The 23,073-nt window shown below is 31.2% G+C and overlaps 1 protein-coding gene across 4 annotated transcripts in view; it reads right to left on the reverse strand.

Moving 5' to 3' along the window:
- Positions 1-23,073, reverse strand: part of LOC145259186 (medium-chain acyl-CoA ligase ACSF2, mitochondrial-like) — a 138,291-nt gene that overhangs the window by 54,327 nt on the left and 60,891 nt on the right. For all 4 annotated transcript variants that reach the window (XM_080116960.1, XM_080116961.1, XM_080116958.1 and 1 more), the window contains exons 6-7: positions 18,160-18,278; positions 6,365-6,412 (exon numbers count right to left, since the gene is read on the reverse strand). In XM_080116960.1, the coding sequence (XP_079973086.1) occupies positions 6,365-6,412; positions 18,160-18,278 (167 nt within the window). The remainder of the gene's footprint in view (positions 1-6,364; positions 6,413-18,159; positions 18,279-23,073) is intronic.

Raw genomic sequence — 23,073 nt, forward strand, 5'->3', positions numbered from 1 at the left:
CTCCCCCTCATCAGTGCGGTCTCTACAACATGAAATCACCTATGCAACACAAAGTCCAAATCATTCAACATGGCGTCCATCGATTGTTGGAAAATGGATGGTGCGACTTTAATACCAAACGGAAGCCTGTTGAATATGAATAACCTTCTATGAGTGTTTATCCCTAGTAACTTCGAACATTCTTCTTTGACGGAAATTTGGAGATAGGCGTCCTATAAGTCAATTTTGAAAATATATATCCGCCATTTAGCTTGTTAAAAATCTCCTCTGGCCTCAGCAATGGGTAATGGTAATCCTTAATCACCGAGTTCAAGCCTGTTGAAAGTCCGTGCAGACTCTGATTTGGTTTGATTGCTTTTTGATGCACACAATCGGGGCAGCGCATGAATTAGTTTCTACTTTCGATATAATTCCGATTTTTTCCAATCTATCAAGTTCTTCGTTAATTTTTTCTACTCGTTACGTTTCTTTTTAAAAATTGGCATAGTATTTTCCTTGAGCTCAAATTTGGCTTCAAATTTGTTACATCTTCCAAGACCAGGTGTGAAAATTTCCGGAAATTTTTTCTTTAATTTTTCTTTAATGTCCTATCTTGTTTGCGTGTTACTTTTTATTTTTCTGCAGAACGAGTTTAAAGGTTTATCCCACAATTCGAATGTTTCAATGAAATCTATACCCAACAAGTTTTCTTATTTTCCAGAATAAAAACTTTTATTTTTTTAACGATCCCGTTTAGCTTCATGGGAAGTACAACCTCGCGTTCGAAGTTAATTTTCTTGCCAGTTACCGTACGAACGAGTTTCGTTGACTTCATTATCGTAGGCATATTTTAAAATTTCCATGTTTTATAGTTCATTATTGTCAGGTTTGATCCTGAATCGAGCTGAAATTTAATATCTAAATATTTTAGTCGTAACATATTTGCTCAAATCTTTGTCTGAATTGATATTCGAACTTGTTTGTCTAATTCGTCTATTGAATTTTTTGTTTTATAACACGAACTTTTGTGTCCATTCTTGTTTCTAAACGGGAAATTTACTTCCCAGTGTCTTTCGTTGCAACGTCTGCAATTATATGGTGGGACATTTTGTTCATCCTCATTCTTTTTATTTAATTTTTCTTGTCTATTTTTATAATACGCGGATTTTTTTACCCCAATTTCTGGTTGATAGGTATTTTGACTGTTTTTTAAAAAATTTTTTTTTAATATAATCAATGTCAGCTTCTACGATTTTTCAAGACTCTTTCTTTAAACTTACGGCCCGCTGGCAATCCTCTGCTAATTTCTGCAAAGTAAGGTTCTGGTCAGATTCGAGTTTATATAAAACTCTACGTCTTATTTCGGGACTCTTATTTGAGCAAAAATTAAGCACTTGAAATCGTCAACCATAACCACCGCCAATCTGAACTTGTCAGAATGTCTATGTTTTATAGACGCATATGTTAAGTAATCTTGATCATCGGATTAGAGACATTCATGCATAACCATCGTTTGTGCCAAAGCGACATATTTGCTCCAAACAGCTCCTTTAGCAATTTAACTGTCTCCGAGAATTCCAACTCATTTGTTTTTCTAGGAAGAATAAAATCTACAAATTTGCTATGTTCCGCTGTACTTAGTTTGCTACGTAATAGACTGACTTTTCTTGAGTTCGATCAGCTTTCACGGTTTGTGGCGAAAATATCCTCATAACATTTATGATATGATTCAAACGTTTTCTCTTCGTCTGGTACGTAGTTGAAAATTTCCAGTGAATTAAATATGGTATTATTAGAATATGTAGAATTTCCTTCATTTGACTGGTTGTTGTTTAATTTCTCCAGGGTTAACCTTTGAATTTCTAAATATTTGTCCTGCATTTCTTCGGACCTTGACATTGCTTCTTTGTGTAATTCGGTTTGAAATTTCCCTTTGCTCTTTTTGGATTTTTTTAATGATATTTCTTATTCTCTAATTGCAAAAGTGCGAACCGTTCTTCATGTTTTTCTAGTCTTCCATCTTGTTTTTCTTTAAATTTTTGCTGTCTTTCATCTTGTTTTTGTTACAATAAAGCAATCTGTTAATTTGTTTTTATTGATATTTTTGCTGCATTATCTGTTGTTCCCTTATTAATAGGGCCAACTGTTCATGTTGGCACTGTTGACTTTCTTGCTGTGATTTGAATAATTCTGTTATCACTTTGGACAATCCTTTCATGCTTAGATAATAATGTATATGCAACAATGAATATACGTTTAATTTGTGTAAGCCACAAATATAAGTTGAACAAAAAAAATTGAACCAACTTACGTCTTTTTTTTTATTTCCCGTCTTGCTTTTGACATCCGTAAGTGATAATCAACTTTTGATATTCTTTTATATTTTGTGAACAGAGTCTGTCGGTGATTATTTTTCTCTGCAAGTATGAATTATTTCACTTGCAACATAAAAAAATAAATGAGTTTTTATGACTTCTTTTCAGAAATTGTTCATTGTTCGTTATTTCTTTTTTCACTGTACTTCTGTTCGCGTATTTTAACGAGAACCATTCCGATTTTGATTTATGATCTGAGGTAAATTCGTCACTATAGAATTGCACAAACAAAAAATAATATTTTTTTTAAACTTCGTTACATTTTCAAACTTGACACAGTGTATTTGTATGTATTTTAATTCCATATATGTTTTAGTAGTCAAACCAGTTTTAAGGTGTATCGTTGCAGATAACTTTTTTTTTCAATTTAAAATCACCGTTGTTAGTGCAACGACATATTTTAATTTTTTCTGAGTGAACATTCCTTAATGCTTACTCATCTTTTAACAACTTTTAAATATCATAAAGTTTTGAATCCTTTCTCGCCATTGTTAAAGGTCGACTGAACACATGGAATAAATAACAGCAACACGGAAGTAAAATAGATCTGATATATTGAAAGCAAAAAAGTGTATACAATATTTACATAGCGTCCATTGGTATAGTCATGGGGAGACCGTCTCTGGAGAAGGTGTCGGCTGGCTGGTCATCGACTCCCGATCTCGTGTCTCTTTGAGTGTCTCGTTGAGCCTCTCATTGAGTCTCTCGTTGGGTCTTTCAGTACAAACCATATTTATATAGTTGACACTCCATGTATAATAATAAGGTAGATCCTACTACAACAACTTCTTAATTTCAATAATATTCGCTTCTTAATTTTTATAGCAATCACTTCTTAATTTCAATAGTATTCACTTTTTTATTTCAATAGCATTAACTTCTTAATTTTAATAGCATTAACTTCTTAATTTTAATAGCATTAACTTCTTAATTAAAATAGTATTCACTTCTTCGTTTCAATAGTATTCACTTCATAATTTAAACAGCGTTCACTTCTTAATTCCAATAATAATAATAACTTCTACATTTCAAAAGTATTCATTTCCTTATTTCAAAAGTATTCAGTTCTTAATTTTAATAGCATTCAATTCTTAATTTCAACAACATTCACTTCTTTTCAATAGCATTCACTTCTTTATTTCATTGGCATTCACTTCATAATTTCGATAGTATTCGCTTCTTAATTTAAATAGCATTCATTTCTTAATTTCAATCTTTTGAACTTCCTTATTTCAATAGTAATCACTTCTAAATCTCTATTGGATTCAGTTCTTAATTTTAATAGTATTCACTTCATAATTCCAATAGTATTTACTTCTTAATTTCAAGAGCATTCACGTCTTAATTTCAATAGAATTAATTTCTTATTTCAATAGTATTCAGTTCTTAATTCCAAAACTATTCACTTCTTAATTTCAATAGCATTTACTGCTTAATTTAAATAGAATTCACGTCTAAATTTCAATAATATTCACTTTTTAATTAAAAAAAATATTCAGTTCCTTATTTAAATAATATTCACTTCTTAATTTCAATAATATACACATTTTGTAATTTCAATAATATCGCTTCATATTTAAAATAGTATTCAGTTCTTTTATTTCAACAGTGATAACTTCTTAATTTAAATAATATTCACTTTTTAATTTAAATCGCATTCACTTCTTAATTTTAATATGACACACTTCTTAATTTATATAGTATTCAATTCATAATTTAAATAACATTCACCTCTTTCCAATAGCATTCACTTCTTAATTTCAATAGCATTCACTTCTTAGTTTAAATAGTATTCATTTCTTAATTTTAATAGCGTTTACCTCTTAATTTTAATAGTATTCACTTTTTAATTTCGATAGTATTCACGTCTTAATTTCAATACATAACACTTCTTAATTTAAATAGTATTTACTTCTTATTTAAATAGGATTCACTCCTTATTTTTATCGCATTCACTTCTTAATTATAATAGTATTTACTTCTTAATTTCAATATTATTCACTTATAATTTAAATAGCATTCATATACAAATTTCAATAGTATTCTCTTCTTAATTTCAATAAAATTCACTTCTTTTTTTACATTGATTCTAATAGTATTCCCTTTCTATTTTACATCTTAATTTTAATTGCATTCAACTTCTTAACTTCAATAGCATTAATTTAAATAGTATTCACTTCTTAATTTAAAGAGTATTCACTTCTTAATTTTAAAAGCGTTCACTTCTAAATTTGAATAGTATTAACTCTTTAATTTCAATAGTATTCCCTTTTTATTTTAATAGCATTAAGTTCTTAATTTTAATAGCATTCACTTCTTTTAATAGCATTCACTTCTTAATTTTAATAGTTAGCACTTCAAATAGTACTGACTTCTTAATTAAAATAGTAATCACTTCCTAATTTTAATAGTATTCACTTCTGAATTTTAATTGTATTCACATCTTAATTTCAATAGTATTAATTTTTTAATTTCAATCGCATCACTACCTAATTTTAATAGCATTCATTTCTTAATTTAAATAGTATTTTCTCCTTAATTCAAATAGTATTGCCTTCTTAATTCAAATAGTAATAACTTTCTTATTTCAATAGTATAAACTTGTTAATTTCAATCACATTCACTTTTTAAGTTCAATAGCATTCACTTCTTAATTTTTATAGTATTCACTTCTTAATTTCAAGAGTATTCACTGCTTAATTTCAGTATTGACTGCTTAATTTTAATATTATTCACTTCTTAAATAGTATTTACTTTTAATTTTAATAGCAATCACTTCTTATTTCAATAGTAATCACTTCTTAATTTAAATAGTATTCACATATTAATTTCAATAGTGTTCACTTAATTTCAACAAAATTCTGTTCTTAATTTCATATAGCATTCAGCTTATAACTTCAATAGCATTCACTTCTTTATTTTAATAGCGTTCACTTCTTAATTTCAATAGTATTCAATTCTTGATTTTAATAGTATTCCCTTCCTAATTTAAATAGTATTCACTTCTTAATTTCAATAGAATTCAATTCTAAAGTTCAATCCCACTCACTTCTTAATTTCAATAGTATTCACATTTTGATTTAAATCATATGTTAACTTTCTAATTTCAAACACATTAACTTCTTAATTTTAATAGTATTCACTCGTTTCATTTATGAGAATTTTCTTGTGAATCTCAATAGCATTCACTTATTAATTTCAATAGCATTCACTTCTAAATTTCAGTAGTAATCACTTCTTAATTTCAATATAATTCACTTCTTAATTTTAATAGCATTCATTCCTTTTTTTCAAAAGTATTCACTTTTTATTTCAAAAGCATTCACTTCTTAATTTCAATAGCATTTAATTCTTTATTTGAATAGCATTCGTTTTTTTTAACTTGAATAGTATTCATTTTTTAATTTTAATAACATTCATGTTTTAATTTGAATAGCATTCAATTTTTTATTTGAATAGAGTTCACTTTTTTATTGCAATAGCATTCACTTTTTAATTTCACTAGCATTCTCTTCTTTATGTCAATATCATTTACTTCCTAATTTCAATAGTATTCACTTCTTAATTTCAATAGTATTCACTTTTGAATTTCAACAGCATTTAATTCTTAATTTTAATAATATACACTTTTTAATTTCAATAGCATTTACTCTTATTTTCCAAAGCGTTTTCCTAGTTTGAATAGCATTCACTTTTGATTTCAATAGCATTCACATCTTCATTTCAATAACATTTGCTTCTTAATTTACATAGCATTCACTTTTTAAATTCAATAACATTGCTTCTTCATTTTAATAGCATTCTTCTACTGGATATCTTTTTGTTTTAAACTTGTAGACAACTTCTATAGTCTCGTTATCCAAATATAATTTGTACATATCTGAGTTCTCATCCTTCTCTAATGTCTTACACTTTTTGCACACAAACTGGTTATTATCTCTCAATCTCTGTGAATTCTACTGCATTTCCTAAAAATAGAGAAGGAATTGTGTTAAATATGTGTTACTTACGGCTTCCTGGTTTCTCCCATCAGAATAACAGTCTTCAATGAGGGTACACTATCGAAAGGAAAGAAATCAATGAAGAACATTTTATGCAAAGTTATATCAAAACATCATTTTGAAAATTTTTCTTTTTTCTTTCTCTCTCTCTCTCTCTCTCTCTCTCTCTCTCTATATATATATATATATATATATATATATATATATATATATATATATATATATATATATATATAAAATAACAAAAATAAAATAAATCTTTATGCTAAAACCTACCAAGATAATATAAAGCTCAATATACCAGACAGAGCAATTTAAAATAATGAAAAATGATGATCAAAATTAATTACAATATTAATTAATGTATTATATAATAAAATATAAAAGTGTATATATATATACTTATATATATATATATATATATATATATACTTATATATATATATATATATACATACATATATATATTTATTGATATAGACAAATTTACATAGCCGCTACACTGAACATGCTAATGTTTAGGACAAGTGGTCAGTCAAGATCACAAGTCCTCGTATGTAAATGTATACCAATAAAAATATATCTTGCTCTTTTTTATTGAGCACTCTTAATAACCTCGTTAAATTCACGAGTTTTCCTTTCTAAATACCGTAAACTTGGTATATATATATATATATATATATATATATATATATATATATATATAGTAATTTATAGAATATATAAAATATATATGGCGATTAAGCTACACTGAATATTCGGCGTTTCATCCACTCTAGGATTCCTCAGGCTTATGCGCGAATTCTGTGGTTGTTTATCGTTTTTATATGGTCCTCTTCTATTGAGGATTTAGTTAGCCAATCAGCTTTCTAGTATCCACCGTGCCCCTTCCTATCAGCCAATGGGCTTGCATTTTATCGAACAAAGGATCTGTTTTCAAACTAGGCTAGTGGCTTAAGGCAGACATTTTCTTTTTTTTTTTTTAAATGCGAAAACAATTGACCTTCTGATAAACTTTGAAAATGACCTTTTAAACGTAATTAAAAACTTAAAATTCCACAATCAACCTAACAATTTCCAACTGAAACTACATAAAATCGTTACAAACATAAACAACTCTAATAAAATCTTTGTAAAAGCAGATAAGACCAGAAACTTTTATAAAATAGATAAGCAAGAATATAACAAACTAATCACAGAAAACATTACAAAAAAACTACAAAAAACTAGACACAAACGAATGCGACTACATAGATATAATAAATACTGAAAGTAAACAAATTACCGATCAATTAAAAATTAGCGATAAAGTTGGCAAATTGAAACCTAGAGAGGCATACATTCTGCTTAAAGACCACAAGTGGGACTTTAATAATAATCCCAGCACCCGCCTGATAAACCCAACTAAACCAGAAATAGGTAGAATTGGCAAAACAATACTTTCTCAAACAAGACCTAGAACTAAACCAGTGGGCAAATACTACCGAAGCAATCACCTGGTTTAAAAATATAGAAAACAAAGATAAATGTACGTTTATACAGTTTGACATCATAGACTTTTATCCCTCGATATCCAAAGAACTTTTTAACATTCCCCTAGAATTTGCCGAGGCATACACTGATATATTCTCGGAAGAAATCAACATCATTAAAAAATGTAGAAAATCAGTTCTAATAAATAACAATAACCAATGGATAAAAACTAAAATGAAAAATTCGTTTGATTTGGCGATGGGTGCCAGGGATTCTGCAGAGGCATCAGATCTTGTGGGATTATTCATTCTATATACCCTCACAAGCATATTCGATACTACAGATATCGGCCTATATAGAGATGACGGACTAGCTATAATAAAAAACTCCAACAAAGTCAAGGGAGAAAACTTTAAGAAAATCATACACAAGGAAATGAAAAAATTAGGCCTAAAAGCAGACGTATCAGCTAACATAAAAATAACAAACTTCCTGGACATCACGTTAAACTTAGATAAAAACACATATGAACCATACTTAAAAGATAACGCTACTCCAATTTACGTAAACCCTAAGTCCAATCACCCACCATCAATTATAAAACACATTCCTAACTCGATCGTAAGTAGACTCAGTAATAACTCAAGCGATGAAAATACATTTAACAGGTCAACCAATATCTACGAAACAGCCCTAAAAAATAGTGGATACAAAAATATCGATATCAAATATAAGCAACAAAACACCAATAACTATGATAAAATTAAAAATAGAAGAAAAAGAACTATAATTTGGTATACGGCCCCATACAATCAAATGTTAAAAACAAAACTTGGCAAGAAACTTCTAGATCTTATTGAAAAACACTTTCCTGCAACCAACCCCTTACACAAAATCTTCAATAAAAATACCTTAAAGTTATCCTACAGTTGTTGGGAAAATTTAGAGATGATAATTAAAGCACGTAATAACAAAATACTAAATAAAAACAATGTAAACAACAACAAAATAAACAATAAAAAAAAGTAGACACCATGACAAAAATAAAACTAACACTAGCAGAAATAATAATAATAATAATAATAATAATAATAATAATAGCAAACCAACCCCGGACAAGAACAACCATAATATAAATAAAAATACTAATAACGAACAAGATAAATGCAACTGTAGACACCGCACACTTTGCCCAGTTCAAAATAAATGTCTAACAAAAAGTGTAGTTTATCAGGCAACAACATTTGCGAAAGAAAACCCGAATAACAAGAAATATTACATAGGCATGACTTCCTTAGATTTCAAAACCCGATACTATGACCACAAAAGTACATTCAACAATAAAAAACACCGTATAAAAACAACACTAGCGAATAAATACTGCGAACTCAAAGAAAGCGGACATTCGCCGGTAGTCGAATGGAAAATAATAAGACAAGCTACCACGTGTAGGCATTTAGACGACCCATGTAGATTATGCCTTCATGAAAAATTTGCTATCCTGTACTTGTAAGAACCCCAAAATCTATTAAACTGTAGAAGAGAAATAGCAAATAACTGTGTTCACAAAATAAAATTTACTCTAGGATAGCGACACAAAATAGTTTTAAAACTAACAAAAACAATAGAAAATAAACAAATAAATAAATTAAATAAACATGAATATACATAAACGATCACACATATATGTATGTATATATATATGTATATATATGTGCATATATGTATGTACACATATGTATATTTATATATAAACTAACAAAAAAAAAGAAAAAAAAGGAAATGTCTGCCTTAAGCCACTAACCTAGTTTTAAAACAGATCCTTTGTTCGATAAAATGCATGCCCATTGGCTGATAGGAAGGGGCGCGATGGATACTAGAAAGCTGATTGGCTAACTAAATCCTCAATAGAAAAGGGCCATATAAAAACGATAAACAACCACAGAATTCGCGCATAAGTCTGAGGAATTCTAGAGTGGATGAAACGCCGAATATTCAGTGTAGCTTAATCGCCATATACATTTTATAAATTACTAACTAGCTCTACCTACGTATTGAGCACTTTTGAAGTAAATACTTAAAGTTTACGCATAAATCTATACTTTCGTATATTAATTTTATGTGAGTAAATGAAGTATTTATATATATATATATATATATATATATATATATATACGTGTATACATGCATATATATATGATGACTGCTGCATCTTTCCAGATGATCGCCATCACATTGAGTTCTCCCAATCTTGATGTCCATGCCATCTCAGATGAGTCTGCACTCCTGCCGCAGGTTTGCACATCTTGAAGCAGATGTGACATACAAATTGAGCAATTTCCATCGAGTTAACATCCTCTGGTGGTTGAAGGGTATTCCTATGAACAATCACATGTCTTCTCAAACCAGCAGTAGACTTGCAAACTTTGCTGCATGTTAAACAGATCGTTTGGTTTTGACTAATTGGTGCAAAGTTCACTTGAACAGGAGTTTTGTGTGACTCAAGTTGGATGACGTAGCCAGCTTTTGACAAAAGCACTCGTTCACAAGTGTCGTATTTCCAGCTCTGTATGTCATGGTTAACACCATCAATTAAACGTTTGTGAAGCTCTCGCTTCAGATTGTTGTGGGCCTGCTTTCTTTTCTCTAGAGCATCACAACTTTCACGTACAACCTTCGCCACTTCGGCCTTTGCAGAGTAAGTTCTTCCCATGTGTCGATGTCGATTTGTAAGACTTTCAAATTAATCTTTATAGAGTCCCTAAACCTCTTCCTTGGCTTGTATTGAGGGTGCTTGCCATTTTCCAGCTCCCTGTAAAAAATTTGTTTTGGTAGCCTACAATCTTTCATTCGAATCAAGTGGCCAACCCAATGCATGTGAGATCTGATTACAAGGGTCTCAACACTAGAGCAACATGTTCTCACAAGGACTTCAGTATTGGGTACTTGTGCTTGCTACTTGATGTTTAAGATACATCTCAAGCATTTTATGTGCCTTTGATGCAATGTCCATGTCTCCAATGAATACAACAGTGTGGTTAGCACACAGATCTTGTAAACACGGATCTTAGTCCTATCTGTGATGCCACGATCAGACCACACTCTCTTCTCCAACTTCCAAAAGCTACAGATGCCTTCTGAATTCGCCTGTGGATTTCAGTGTCGAGAAAGCCATCCTTCGACAGAGAACTACCAAGGTACACAAATGAATCAACTACTCCCAGTCTAGCACCACAGACCATGATGTTTGGCTCCACGTATGACTGGCCCGGTGCAGGAGTGAACATCACCTTTGTTTTAGACAGACTGATCCTCAAACCAAAGGTAGTGCAGGAGTCAGCAAAGCTATCCATGATATGCTGCATATCAGTCTCAGTATGCGACAAAAAAACAGCATCGTCTGCATACAGTAACTTCTGGACCAAGACATGATGTAGCTTGGTTCTGGTATTAAATCTTCTAAGATTAAAAATACGACCTGTGGTTCGAAACTTTAACATAACACCTCTGGCAACCTCGAAACGCATGACCAAGTAGAGCAGCAAAATATATAGAGAAAAGAGTAGGGGCAGGAATATCACCTTGTTTGACACCATTGTCAACTGGGATTTCATCAGACAATTTTCCGTTAAACGAGACTCGAGATTTCATGTCCCTATGCATTTCCTTGAATATTCTAACAGGACACCCTACTTTCTCTAAGATTAACCAGAGAGCATTCCTGTTAATGGTGTCAAATGCTTTGGTTAGATCCACAGTGATACAGTGGTATCTGTTGTTCAATGCATTTCTCCTGGACTTGCTGGGCTGAAAAAATCATATCCATAGTTCCTCTGCCAGACCTGAAGCTACTTTGTGACTCTGGAATAGCATTAGGACAAACATCCTCCAGTAACCTGTTTAATAGAAGTCATACAAGAACTTTCCCAGCACCTTCCAAAGGCATAATCCCATGGTAGTGGTCACAAACATTTTTCTGCCCCTTTCCTTTAAACATCATCAATCCAATCTTGTGGAAGAGGAGCACCTTCCCAGATTTCCTCAACAAAACCAAGGATAGCATTAGCAATATTCACACCTCCAATCATAAGAAGTTCGACTGGAACACCATCCAAACCAGGTGCCTTTCCACTACTGACTTGTGCCATAGCCAACTGCACTTCGACCAGATTAGGCAAACGATCCATTCTGAATATGGTATCACATTTTGGTAGGCTATCAATTGCATCAGCATCTACTGCTGAGGGATTGTGAAACACATCAGTAAAGTGCTTCTGCCATATTTTCAAGATATCTTCTGGATCCTTAATGACAACAGAACCATCTTTCGACATCAGGGGAGATATTGAAGAGGTAGGAAGACCAAATACTTGGCACAGGAGTCCATAAAATTCCTTCGAATTTTTTGTGTCAAACGCCTTTTGGATCTGCTCCATTATAATCATCCACCATTGGTTTTTCATTTTTCTTAGTTCACGTTGCAATGTGGCTTTGGCCTCTTTGTATTGTTGCAAATTAGTTGTATGATCAGAATGATCTCCACGAAGTAAAAATTCATAAATTGTCTGTTTATTCATCAGCAACTGATTCATTTCAAGATTGTTGTCGTCAAACCAGTCCTTGTTCTTATCCCTCTTGAAGCCAACAATTTCATCACCAGCAGAATAAACCTGAGTATTAAAATTCACCAACGTACCATCAAATGCAAGATTATCGAGCTTTTCCACCATACTCTTTTGAACTTCAGGCAACTTTAACTTGGCGGCATCAATACGGCTAGACACCTTAACACCACTATGACGAACTTTCTTACGGATTCGTAAATTAAACTTTCCTCTCACCAACTTGTGATCGATGTCATATTCAGCACTGTGCATGACACCAACAGTATATGCATCTCGAAGGTCGCGTTTTCGAGTTATGATGAAGTGAATTAGGTGACCATGCTTTGAACGTGGGTGTATCCAAGTAGTTTTGTACTTCATTTTACAGCGAAAAAAAGTGTTACAGATAGCAAGATTAAATTCTGAACACAGCTCTAGTAGCTTAAGGCCATTAGCATTCATGGTACCGATACCATAGCGGCCAAGGACTCCAGGTCTCATAGTCTTTCCCAATATGGGCATTGAAATCACCAAGAATAACAAGTTTTTCATTAATTGGTGTAGATGCAACAACAGAGCGCAGAGACTCAAGGGTTGGTGCATAGACCGAAAGAACAGAGATGAATCTGTTGTGTGATAGAGGAACACGAAGTTTCAAGATGCGATCACAGATACTGGAAGGAAATTCCATAGTATAAACCAAGAATGTTTTAATCGCAAAACCGCCTCCACCATTTCTACGGATACCCTCCGGTTTACTAATCCAGAAGAGAGTGTAGCCTGATGATACCTCTGTCATTTGATCTTCTACTGAGAGACGGGTCTCTGACAGAGTAGCAATATCTATATCAAGTCTCCACAGTTCTGCAGTGACAAGCACTGTCCTGCGCTCTGGATGGTTGAATGACACTTTATCAAGAAGAGTGCATACATTCCAACAGCATAAATTGAATTTTACTCCTTTTTGGAGATACATTTTTGTTTTCTTCCTGCTTACATGAACCACCGTTAGCTGCAGGAAACTAACCAGTAATAGTATGACAGACAATTTTTAGTGCACCTTTTCTAGCACTTTCCCAAGACATTGGGTGAGCAGTGCTCTCCCTGAATAGGGCTGCTCAGTCATAGGAACCCTCACTGGAGTTGGCCTCTGTCATGTGAAAGCACAACAACGATATTAAGATAGGGTTCCCGTCACCTCTGTGCAGATTTGTGACTGTGTACCTCCAATTGGTCAAGTCTGTACACGTTGGCACTCCTTCATCGTCATAGGACTTGCAATAGAAATGCACGACAGATAAAGATAAGATAGAAAAAGATAAAAGATAGATCTCAAGTAACATCTGTACATCGTTAATTAAAATGACAAGCGCTTGTACAACACGAGTGCCACTCTCTAAGTCTTCGCAACAATAACCCACTACAAGCCATTGCAAGATGACTGGTAATTGCTCTGACCGCAGATTTCTCTTAAGAGTTGTCCTCTTGTAGAAGGATTGCCTCCACCATGGCTTACAGGAGCTCCTTCTACCCTGCTAATGTCATTTACCCATGGCTGGGAATTAAGTAACTGGGCACCAGAGCATGGTCCACACGCCGGTGGGTCATAAATGCTGCAGTCAACAGGGCCTAAGCTCCTCTGGAGGTTTCTGTCAGAGTTACCTCACCCTTAACCTTTGGTTCAAAAACCTTATCCCACAAGGCAGTGGGGATTCAGTTTTCTGGCGCTGAACACTCGCCATCCACCAGAGCCCCATTAGCGTGGCAGAACTCACGACGTGCACGTGGGGATGATTAGATTGGGAGAAGCTATATATGACGCTAGAGCATTTGTGTGCTTTTAATACACACCCACACCAATCCTTGAGCTCCATCCAAACATATATATACATATATATATATATATACATATATATATGTACATATATATATACACATTTATATACATATATATACATATTAATATACATATATACAAATATATACATACATATATATACATGCATGTATATACATACAAGCATATATACATACATATATATACATGCATGTATATACATACAGGCATATATACATACAAGTATATATACGTAGATGTATATATAAATAAAATACATATATTTATACATATATATATATATATATACAGGTGTACTGTCATCACGACGGTTCTAGGTTCGATCCTCGGCTTGGGAGAGGTGTTAGTCTAGCGGCACTGATGAGTTGTGATACAACGAAACAGGTCTGTATGTCGATGACTAAAATATATTTTATAAAGCTCCCCTCTTTGGTAGAGCACTCTCGTAAATTATCTTACTCGCTACTTAATTTAGCTGAAATAATGCGAAGCTCGCGATTTGTTTACAAACAAACGTTTGAGCCCTCTACGAGTAGCGGACGAATGTTTATTTAAATAATCGTTCGGACAGGTTAATTTCGGCCACCGATTCCGTAGTCAAGGGGGTAGGACTGCCGACTGTCATCACGACGGTTCTAGGTTCGATCCTCGGCTTGGGAGAGGTGTTAGTCTAGCGGCACTGATGAGTTGTGATACAACGAAACAGGTCTGTATGTCGATGACTAAAATATATTTTATACATATATATATATATATATATATATATATATATATACAGGCATATGTATATACATATATATATGTATATACATATATATATATATACATACATACATACATATATAGAGAGAAATAATAAAGAAATAAACCAAGTTATGTGTTCACCAACGTTTTCTCTTAATTTCGAGTCTTCCTCTGGACGAAATAAAGACGAAACGTTGATGAACCAAGAGATTGGTTTGTTTCTTTATTATTTCTCTATTTCATCATAATAAATACTATATCCCTTATTCTCATCATACATGCATATATATATATATATATATATATATATATATATATATATATATATATATATACATGCATCTATATATATATACATACATATTTATATGCATGCATATATATGTATATTCATACATGCGTACATATATATACGTATATATATGAATATATACATACATACATATATATATACATGCTTATATATACATATATATGTGTATATACATATATATGTGTATATGCATATATATACAGTCCTGATCAAAATCATAAGACCACTTAAGAAAGTAAGCGTTTACGCATATTATCGAATTTTTAATCAAACAAATGGTTGAAACCATTGCCAAAAGGGAAAATATGATGGAAAAAAATGAAATCTGCTTCATTCGAAACCTTAACACTGATCTAATAATTATTTTTTAAACATGAATTGTGCATGTCAACATACTCAAAGTAATAAATAGTAAGATGGTCAACATCTTGAAATTTGGTATATAAATTTTTTCAATTATTTGTTAAATGCTCTGTAATTACCTTGAGCTTAATAAATTAAAGGGTTCGTATAAATAAAAGGAGAAATATAATTGGAAAAAAAAAAAACATATTTCCACATTAATCTTCTACTGTTTCGCTGTATCACAGCTCTTCAGTGTGGTTAGAGAAGCACCCATCCCAAGCCTGGGACTGAATCAACAACTATTGAGTTGATAGTCAAGTTGTATCCATCAGGCTACTGGGATAGGCATCGTCAGCAATGATATCTAACAATGCTTTATAAACATTGACCGCCACTCCCACAGTGCTCTATTTGTTTATTTATAACGAGCTTTGTATTACCTTAAAGCGGTAGAAGATGATATCAATTACCAAGGTGTATATATATATATATATATATATATATATATATATATATATATATATATATATATATACACCTTTGATGCATTGAAAAATGATATAATTGAATACGTAAATGAAAATATTAAACTTATAAAAAAATTTAAATACTCTATAAAACTAATCCTCTTCTTAAATTTCACAAATACTGGAGGAACTTAAAATACTTCAAGATAAGTTTGCAATAGTTTCTATTGATAAAGCGACAAACAATATAGCTTTCATATGTAAAAAATATTATATACGTTTATTGTTAGAAGTAGGAATTATAGGTAAAATTCAGATTCATATAAAGTAAGTAATATTAATTTAGGTAGCATTATTCTGAATAATAGTATTATTAGTGAAAGGATTGGATTTAAGTTAAAAGAAGAAACAAAAAACTTCCATGTATGTATTGGATATCTAAAATACACAAAAATCAAGTTAGCGCTAGGTTTATTGCAGGTTCAAAGACGTGCATTACTAAACCTTTAAGTAAAGCTATATCTAAAATATTTAAATTAATTATAAATCAAACAATTTCCACCAGAAAAGAAAATTCTATAGTAATATTAATCTATTTTGGGTGGTAAATAATTCACAACCAGTAAGAGAAAAATTAGATAAAATAAACTCCAGAATAAAAGCAAAATCTATAGCGACTTATGATTTTAATACGCTATATACTAAAATTCCACAATGGGGTTGGATCCTGCACCATTTTGGGCAAATCTGTATTTACATAGATTCGAGTATATATATATATATATATATATATATATATATATATATATATATATATATATATATATATATATATATATATATATATATATATTATAGATTTATATATATATATATGTATTTTATAGATTTATATATATATATATGTATTTTATAGATTTATATATATATATATATATATATATATATATATATATATAGATTTATAGATGATCTTATATGTATAAACGATTACGATGAATTCAAAAAAAAAAACAACAAAATTTTATATATCCAAAGGAGTTAGAATTGATTGTGAACATAGAGGATAACATTTCTGGATTTAGATATAAAAATTGAGGATGGGATTTTTCTTTATAAAATATTCGATAAAAGAAACTCTTTTCCGTTTCAAATAGTTCGTATGCCGCATAAAGATAGTACCTGCCCTGTTTTTTATGTTTTATAGAACCATTATGTAGCGTTACTTTAAAATTAATAGATTTTATATCCCCAGTTTCTATCTTAGTAATAAGAATGATAAAACAAAGCGGGGAAAAAACTAAAATATTCAAACAGTTAAATAAATCATTTGTTCGTTATCTTGATGCTTTTGAACAGTTTACAATTAACCAGAATATATTAATAAACAAAATCCAAAACTATATTAGTAATGTATAAAATGTATTATATATATAAAAAAAAATGTATATATTTATAAATACTTTTAACATTTATATAATTTTAATTTTCAATAAATAAGAATATAAATATACAAAATACTAATCATAGCGGGAGTGATAAGTAGTCAAATGGATTAACCCTAATCTTATAAATACAAGATTGGTAAATTAAAAAATATATCCATTTTGAATTAGGAAACAGATGAATCTCACAGGTAAGGAATTCATTTTTATAACATAAATAGGATAGCCAAATTAATTAAGAATAAGAAACTAGATTTACTATCTGTAACATGTCTTCTTAAGATTAAGGGAGGTGGTGTTTGATCAACACTGCTGGGAGCCATGATTCAATATACTGTTTTGTTTTTAAATCCCTGAAACAGTGTGTTATGGTAAACAACTGATGATCCCTTAAATTACCATTAGTACTATAGTGAATTCGGGAAAGTTGATGCAGTGATTGCAGGTTATTAAATGACTTATTGACTAAATCTAACGAATGATAAAAATAAAAATTAAATAGTGTTTTTTTTGTATGGTTTTAAAAGTAAAAAAAACTTCCAAGTTTGAACTGACTTTTTGGCATTTAAATCACCAGGTGTCGCTGTTTCTAATTCCGGGGCCAGTTGAAATATATGATCATAAAAATCTTGTTTTGGTAATGATTCTGCGATCACAATTGCTTTCAGCTCAACCTGGAAAAATTTAAAAAGCAAAATAAATATTTTTGGAAAAATTTCCAAAAATAAGGCGAGCTTATTTAATTAGAGTAGTATGTCTGAAATATATATGAAAATATTGATTCACTCCAATCACCTATTATATAAAGAAAAGTCAGTTGGATTCTTGAAATTAGACCTATATATCTACTATCACACTTTCATCAATCATTGATTACTTTTTTGCCTAAGTTCTTCATTCTTTCATTTTCTTACATTTCACATGTTGACCTGAAGTTCCGTTTGACCAAACCTAAGGATATTAACCATTTTCCTCATGAGCAACAATTTCAAAAGTAAAAGAACGGATAAAAACATGTAAATATAATCGTCCAAAAAAAGAAGTACGTGATACCCTATTTCGGCAGAAGGGATACAAAAAGAAAACACTATTCTCCGGATATTGAGCACTTTTTGTTGTCCGTGCGTAAAAAAGAATCCCCCCCAAATAAATAAATAAAAGTAAGCCAAAACAACTTTTGTTTCACTAAAAATAGCAGCAAGTGCCAGAACGACCCCCCCCCCAAAAAAAAAAAATTAGCCAAACGTGTGCGTAATATGCATATTTTTTATTTTTTATTTTTTTATAAAGGCACTTTTTTCATTGGCTTTTTTTTTTTTCGTAAATAAAGGAAATTTTCAATTTGCTTTTTATAGGAAGGTGGGATTTTTCGATTTGCTCTTTTTTTTTTTTTTTTTTGAGGCGGGGGGCTTCTTTGTTTCTAAAAGTGTGGCTGAAGTTTGAATTTGAAGCTGTCAAAGTTTCTGTATAGCAGTTTCAAGAATATTAAAAACAAAGAAATTATTTTTTTCACTTTATTTGTAAGTGTTATTTTTTTTGTTTGTTTGAATATTTAAATAAAAAAAACATTTTTCTGTCTACACGCAATTATTTTTCAAGCTAGAAACTTATAGAGATTACCAAATTATTTTATTTGGTGAAGAATTTATTCTTACGTTTCGAAGTTTCTAGGGGGGATAACTCTACGCCTTTTAAAAAAGTCAATGTCAGAAATAATTTCAAATGAATTAAATTAAATATCGTATCAATTAAATTGTTATTTAAAGTTTATTAAATAAAAATTTTAAATAGGGCACTTAAAACAATTCTCTCGCTAGAAACATTAACCAATATACCGCTATTTAGTAAAGTCGATTTTCCTTAATGCAATATGCAAATGAGGTGGCCTCGTAATTGTATATTTTGTAAGAATCATACTGTATATAGAAATAAATGGAAGAGTAAAGTAGCGGACCTTTTGTATATATTAATCAAATTGTGAACAAACAAACATACAGGAATACAAATTTATATATATAGATAAACCTAGAATATTTTATGTAAAATTCCAAGTGAGGTAGTCAAATACAAATCCATCGACACTGTTGTGAAAGTAGATAAAGTGGTTAATTATCCAACAGCTATATTTGCCAGGGATGCCACCGCATGTATTGCAACTGAAATTTGGCATACTAATTATCATGTTGTGAAATATAAACCAATCCAAGCTTTGCAAAGGCACATGGCTTGCACTTTCCAATTTTATTGCCGTTTGCAATAACCATCAACAAAGTACAGGGAACAATCTTTACAATTGTGTGGCTTACAGTTACACACTGACTGTTTTTTCACATGGACAATTTATGTTACGTATTCAAGAGTCACCAAACCAGAAAATCTCTATATCAGCTAAGAAAATGGAACAACAAAAACTGTGTACTCATACGAAATGGAAAATTAAACCTATAAGAAACATGCCTTTTCTCATTTTGGAACTTTTTCCATTGCGCCAATTTGAGCCACAGCAACACGTGGCAGGGTACAGCTAGTATTATATATATTAGGTTGATGCAAAAGTTCTTGCGGAATTTTTAATTTTGATTTCAAATTATGCATTTTTTTAAATAAATTTTCGTTATAATACCTTTACTTTATATATCATTTTAAAGAGCGTTTTTCGCTCTATCTAAACTTTTACTTCACAATTGTTTTTAAAAAAATTATGTCTTCTTTTCAGAACATTAAATACAAGATGGAAAAACCAAATTCGCACAATTTTCTTATTTCAATTCAAGCTAGGCCGAAAATTTTGTGGCGGTGACAAGAGTTTTGAAGGTGATGAGCATAGTGGTCGGCCATCGGGTCTTGACCACGATAAATTAAAAGCCTTAGTCAAAGCTAATCTACACACAACTGTTCAAGAATTCGCTTCTGAATTAGACGTAACATATACAACGATTATCAACCACTTGAGAGAGATTGGAAAGACAAAAATCTTGATAAATGGGTGCCTCACGACTTGAATGACAACCAAAAAGAAACGCTGTTATGAAGTGTCGTCTTCCCTTTTTTACGCAACAAGAACGATCCGTTTCTCAACTGGGATATAGCTTGCAATGAAAAGTGGATTCTTTACGACAACCGGCAACGCTTAGCTCAGTGGTTAGACACCAACAAAGCCTCATGACACTTCTTGAAGCCAAAGTTGCACCAAAAGAAGGTCATGTTCACTGTTTGGTGGTCTGCGACCAGTCTGATTCATTACAGTTTTTTGAATGCAGGCGAAACTATTACGGTGGATAAGTACAGCATTAGTCAACAGAAAATTCTCCTCCACGACAATGCCTAATCACACGTTGCTAAACCGACCCTGAAGAAGTTGAACAGATTGGGCTACAAAACTGCCTCATCCGCCATACTCTCCAAACCTCTCACCTACCGACTACAATCTTTTCAAGAATCTAGACAACTTTCTGTATGAGAAATGCTTCCAAAACCTAAGCGATATCAAAAACATCTTCAGCGACCAGAAGAAAGTGTTTTTAAGTTACACTTGTTTTGCGTTGGCAAAAGTGTGTTGATTCTGTTGGTGCTTATGTGATTGTATACTACGTGTCTGTACGCGTGATCATCTAGTGTATGTAATGTCTATTGTTTGTGTGTGTGTGTGTGTGTGTGTGTGTGTGTTCATAGGAAACGCTAATTCTGAATGTATACTTTTAACAACTGTGCTATTTTTCTGTCAGTGTCTGTATTGAAGTGTACAGACTATTAAAGCTCACATGTGCATGTATATTATGTTAAGCTTGACTAGATAATTGAGGTCATGGTGTTTGAATTTCTTTTAAATAGTCAGAAAAATAAATTGATAAAAAAGATATAAATTTTAAAATAGAATAATTGAGGTGACAACGTTTAATTGGCTGTTTTGTAAAATGAAAGAAAAATGAATTCTTAAAAAAATAAAAAATGTAAAACTTAAACGATAAAAGAACATTTCATGTAGTTTGTACTTCATTTCTGAAATCTGTTTTAATATCGCAAGCAATTTTTTCCCCTTGTTTCAGCTTCGGCTAAAATTCTAATCATTTAATTTTACTGATTTTGTAGTTTTTTAAAAATCCTTTCCTTATTAAACGTGCTTTTAAAGCTAACCAGTACTGTTTCTCTTTTCCTTATATCTACAATGAAAAACCGACAACCATGAAAACGGGGGAAGTTCCAAATTGAATTTTGCACCGTATCTTAACTCAAACACTGTCTTTCTTCTGCAGTATACATTATTCTTAACGAATTTAAACTTAATACTTAACCCAATATATTGCACTAATATTATATTATTCATTTGCTAAACCAGTATTTAAACGATTTTTTTCTAATCTAAATTAATGCAAAACGGCTGCGTTTGTCCCAATTGATAAAATAATCCATTATCATATTTAAATTTAAATTTAGAACCGAGAACATTCTAACTTTTGAGACAGATGAAGCTAGAGAAAGAAAGAGGTGAAGGGGAGGTAGGAGTGGAGAAAGAGTAAAAAAATTTACAAGAATATAGAAACGGGGATTTATTTTTCTTACAATAGAAGGCAGAAGAAATTTATTTAAGTAACATGTTTAATATCCACAATGCTATATGCTTGTCTCTACTAAAAATATGCCCATCTTGCTATCTATACCAATGGCTTATATAATACTTTCAGTTTTACCTGTACCGAAATGTACTCTCAGGTATATGGCTAAGATCAAAATTAGCTAGGCGCATTTACAATATCAGTGACTCGCTTGAGATGCTTTGTGCCTGGTCTTAATTCTTAACAAGAACAACGAACCACGACTCGCCCTCCCATAAGTAAACAAATGCCGCTGCTAGCTTGCTACATATATCCGATTATATCAAGACAACTGCCTTTGTCTGCTTTCCATGTTTCTTTTAATTTTTTTTTACTCGTAAACTCTACTCAAAACTCTGTCCTAATGTGTTATTATGCTGTATTCTGTAAGTTAAAATATTCTCTCCTGAAAATAAAAAGACATATGCATATATTTCGAAAGCTACCATTAAATCTCTTACATTCAACATACTTTCAGAGGGGGTGGGTTAGTTTCTAGCCCTTAACTCTAACAGGCTAACCTTTTAAATATTCGATTAACACTAAACATCTATAGATCTCTACTATAAGAAATAAACTTAATATTGGATCTACTAAAAACATGCCATATATCTATTTGTACTTAATTATACTTACAGAATCAGCCATAGCTTATACTTTATTTTCCAGTTATATGTGTACTAAATTGTACTCTAAATCATAAATATGTTGTTACTTGTATCTATATTGAATATACATCGTCTTAAGTACTCAAAGTTTGGACACCAAATTTTAATTCCTCATATCAAGTTAACCATATTTAAATATGTTATCCTAAACTAATATATAAACTATATCTTAATCATATATCAACTCCTCTCTCTCAAACCAACGTGTT

This window comes from Euprymna scolopes, chromosome 34, assembly GCF_053919585.1.
Source record: "Euprymna scolopes isolate OS-2025 chromosome 34, ASM5391958v1, whole genome shotgun sequence".
In the NCBI taxonomy this organism is placed as follows: Eukaryota; Metazoa; Mollusca; class Cephalopoda; order Sepiida; family Sepiolidae; genus Euprymna; species Euprymna scolopes.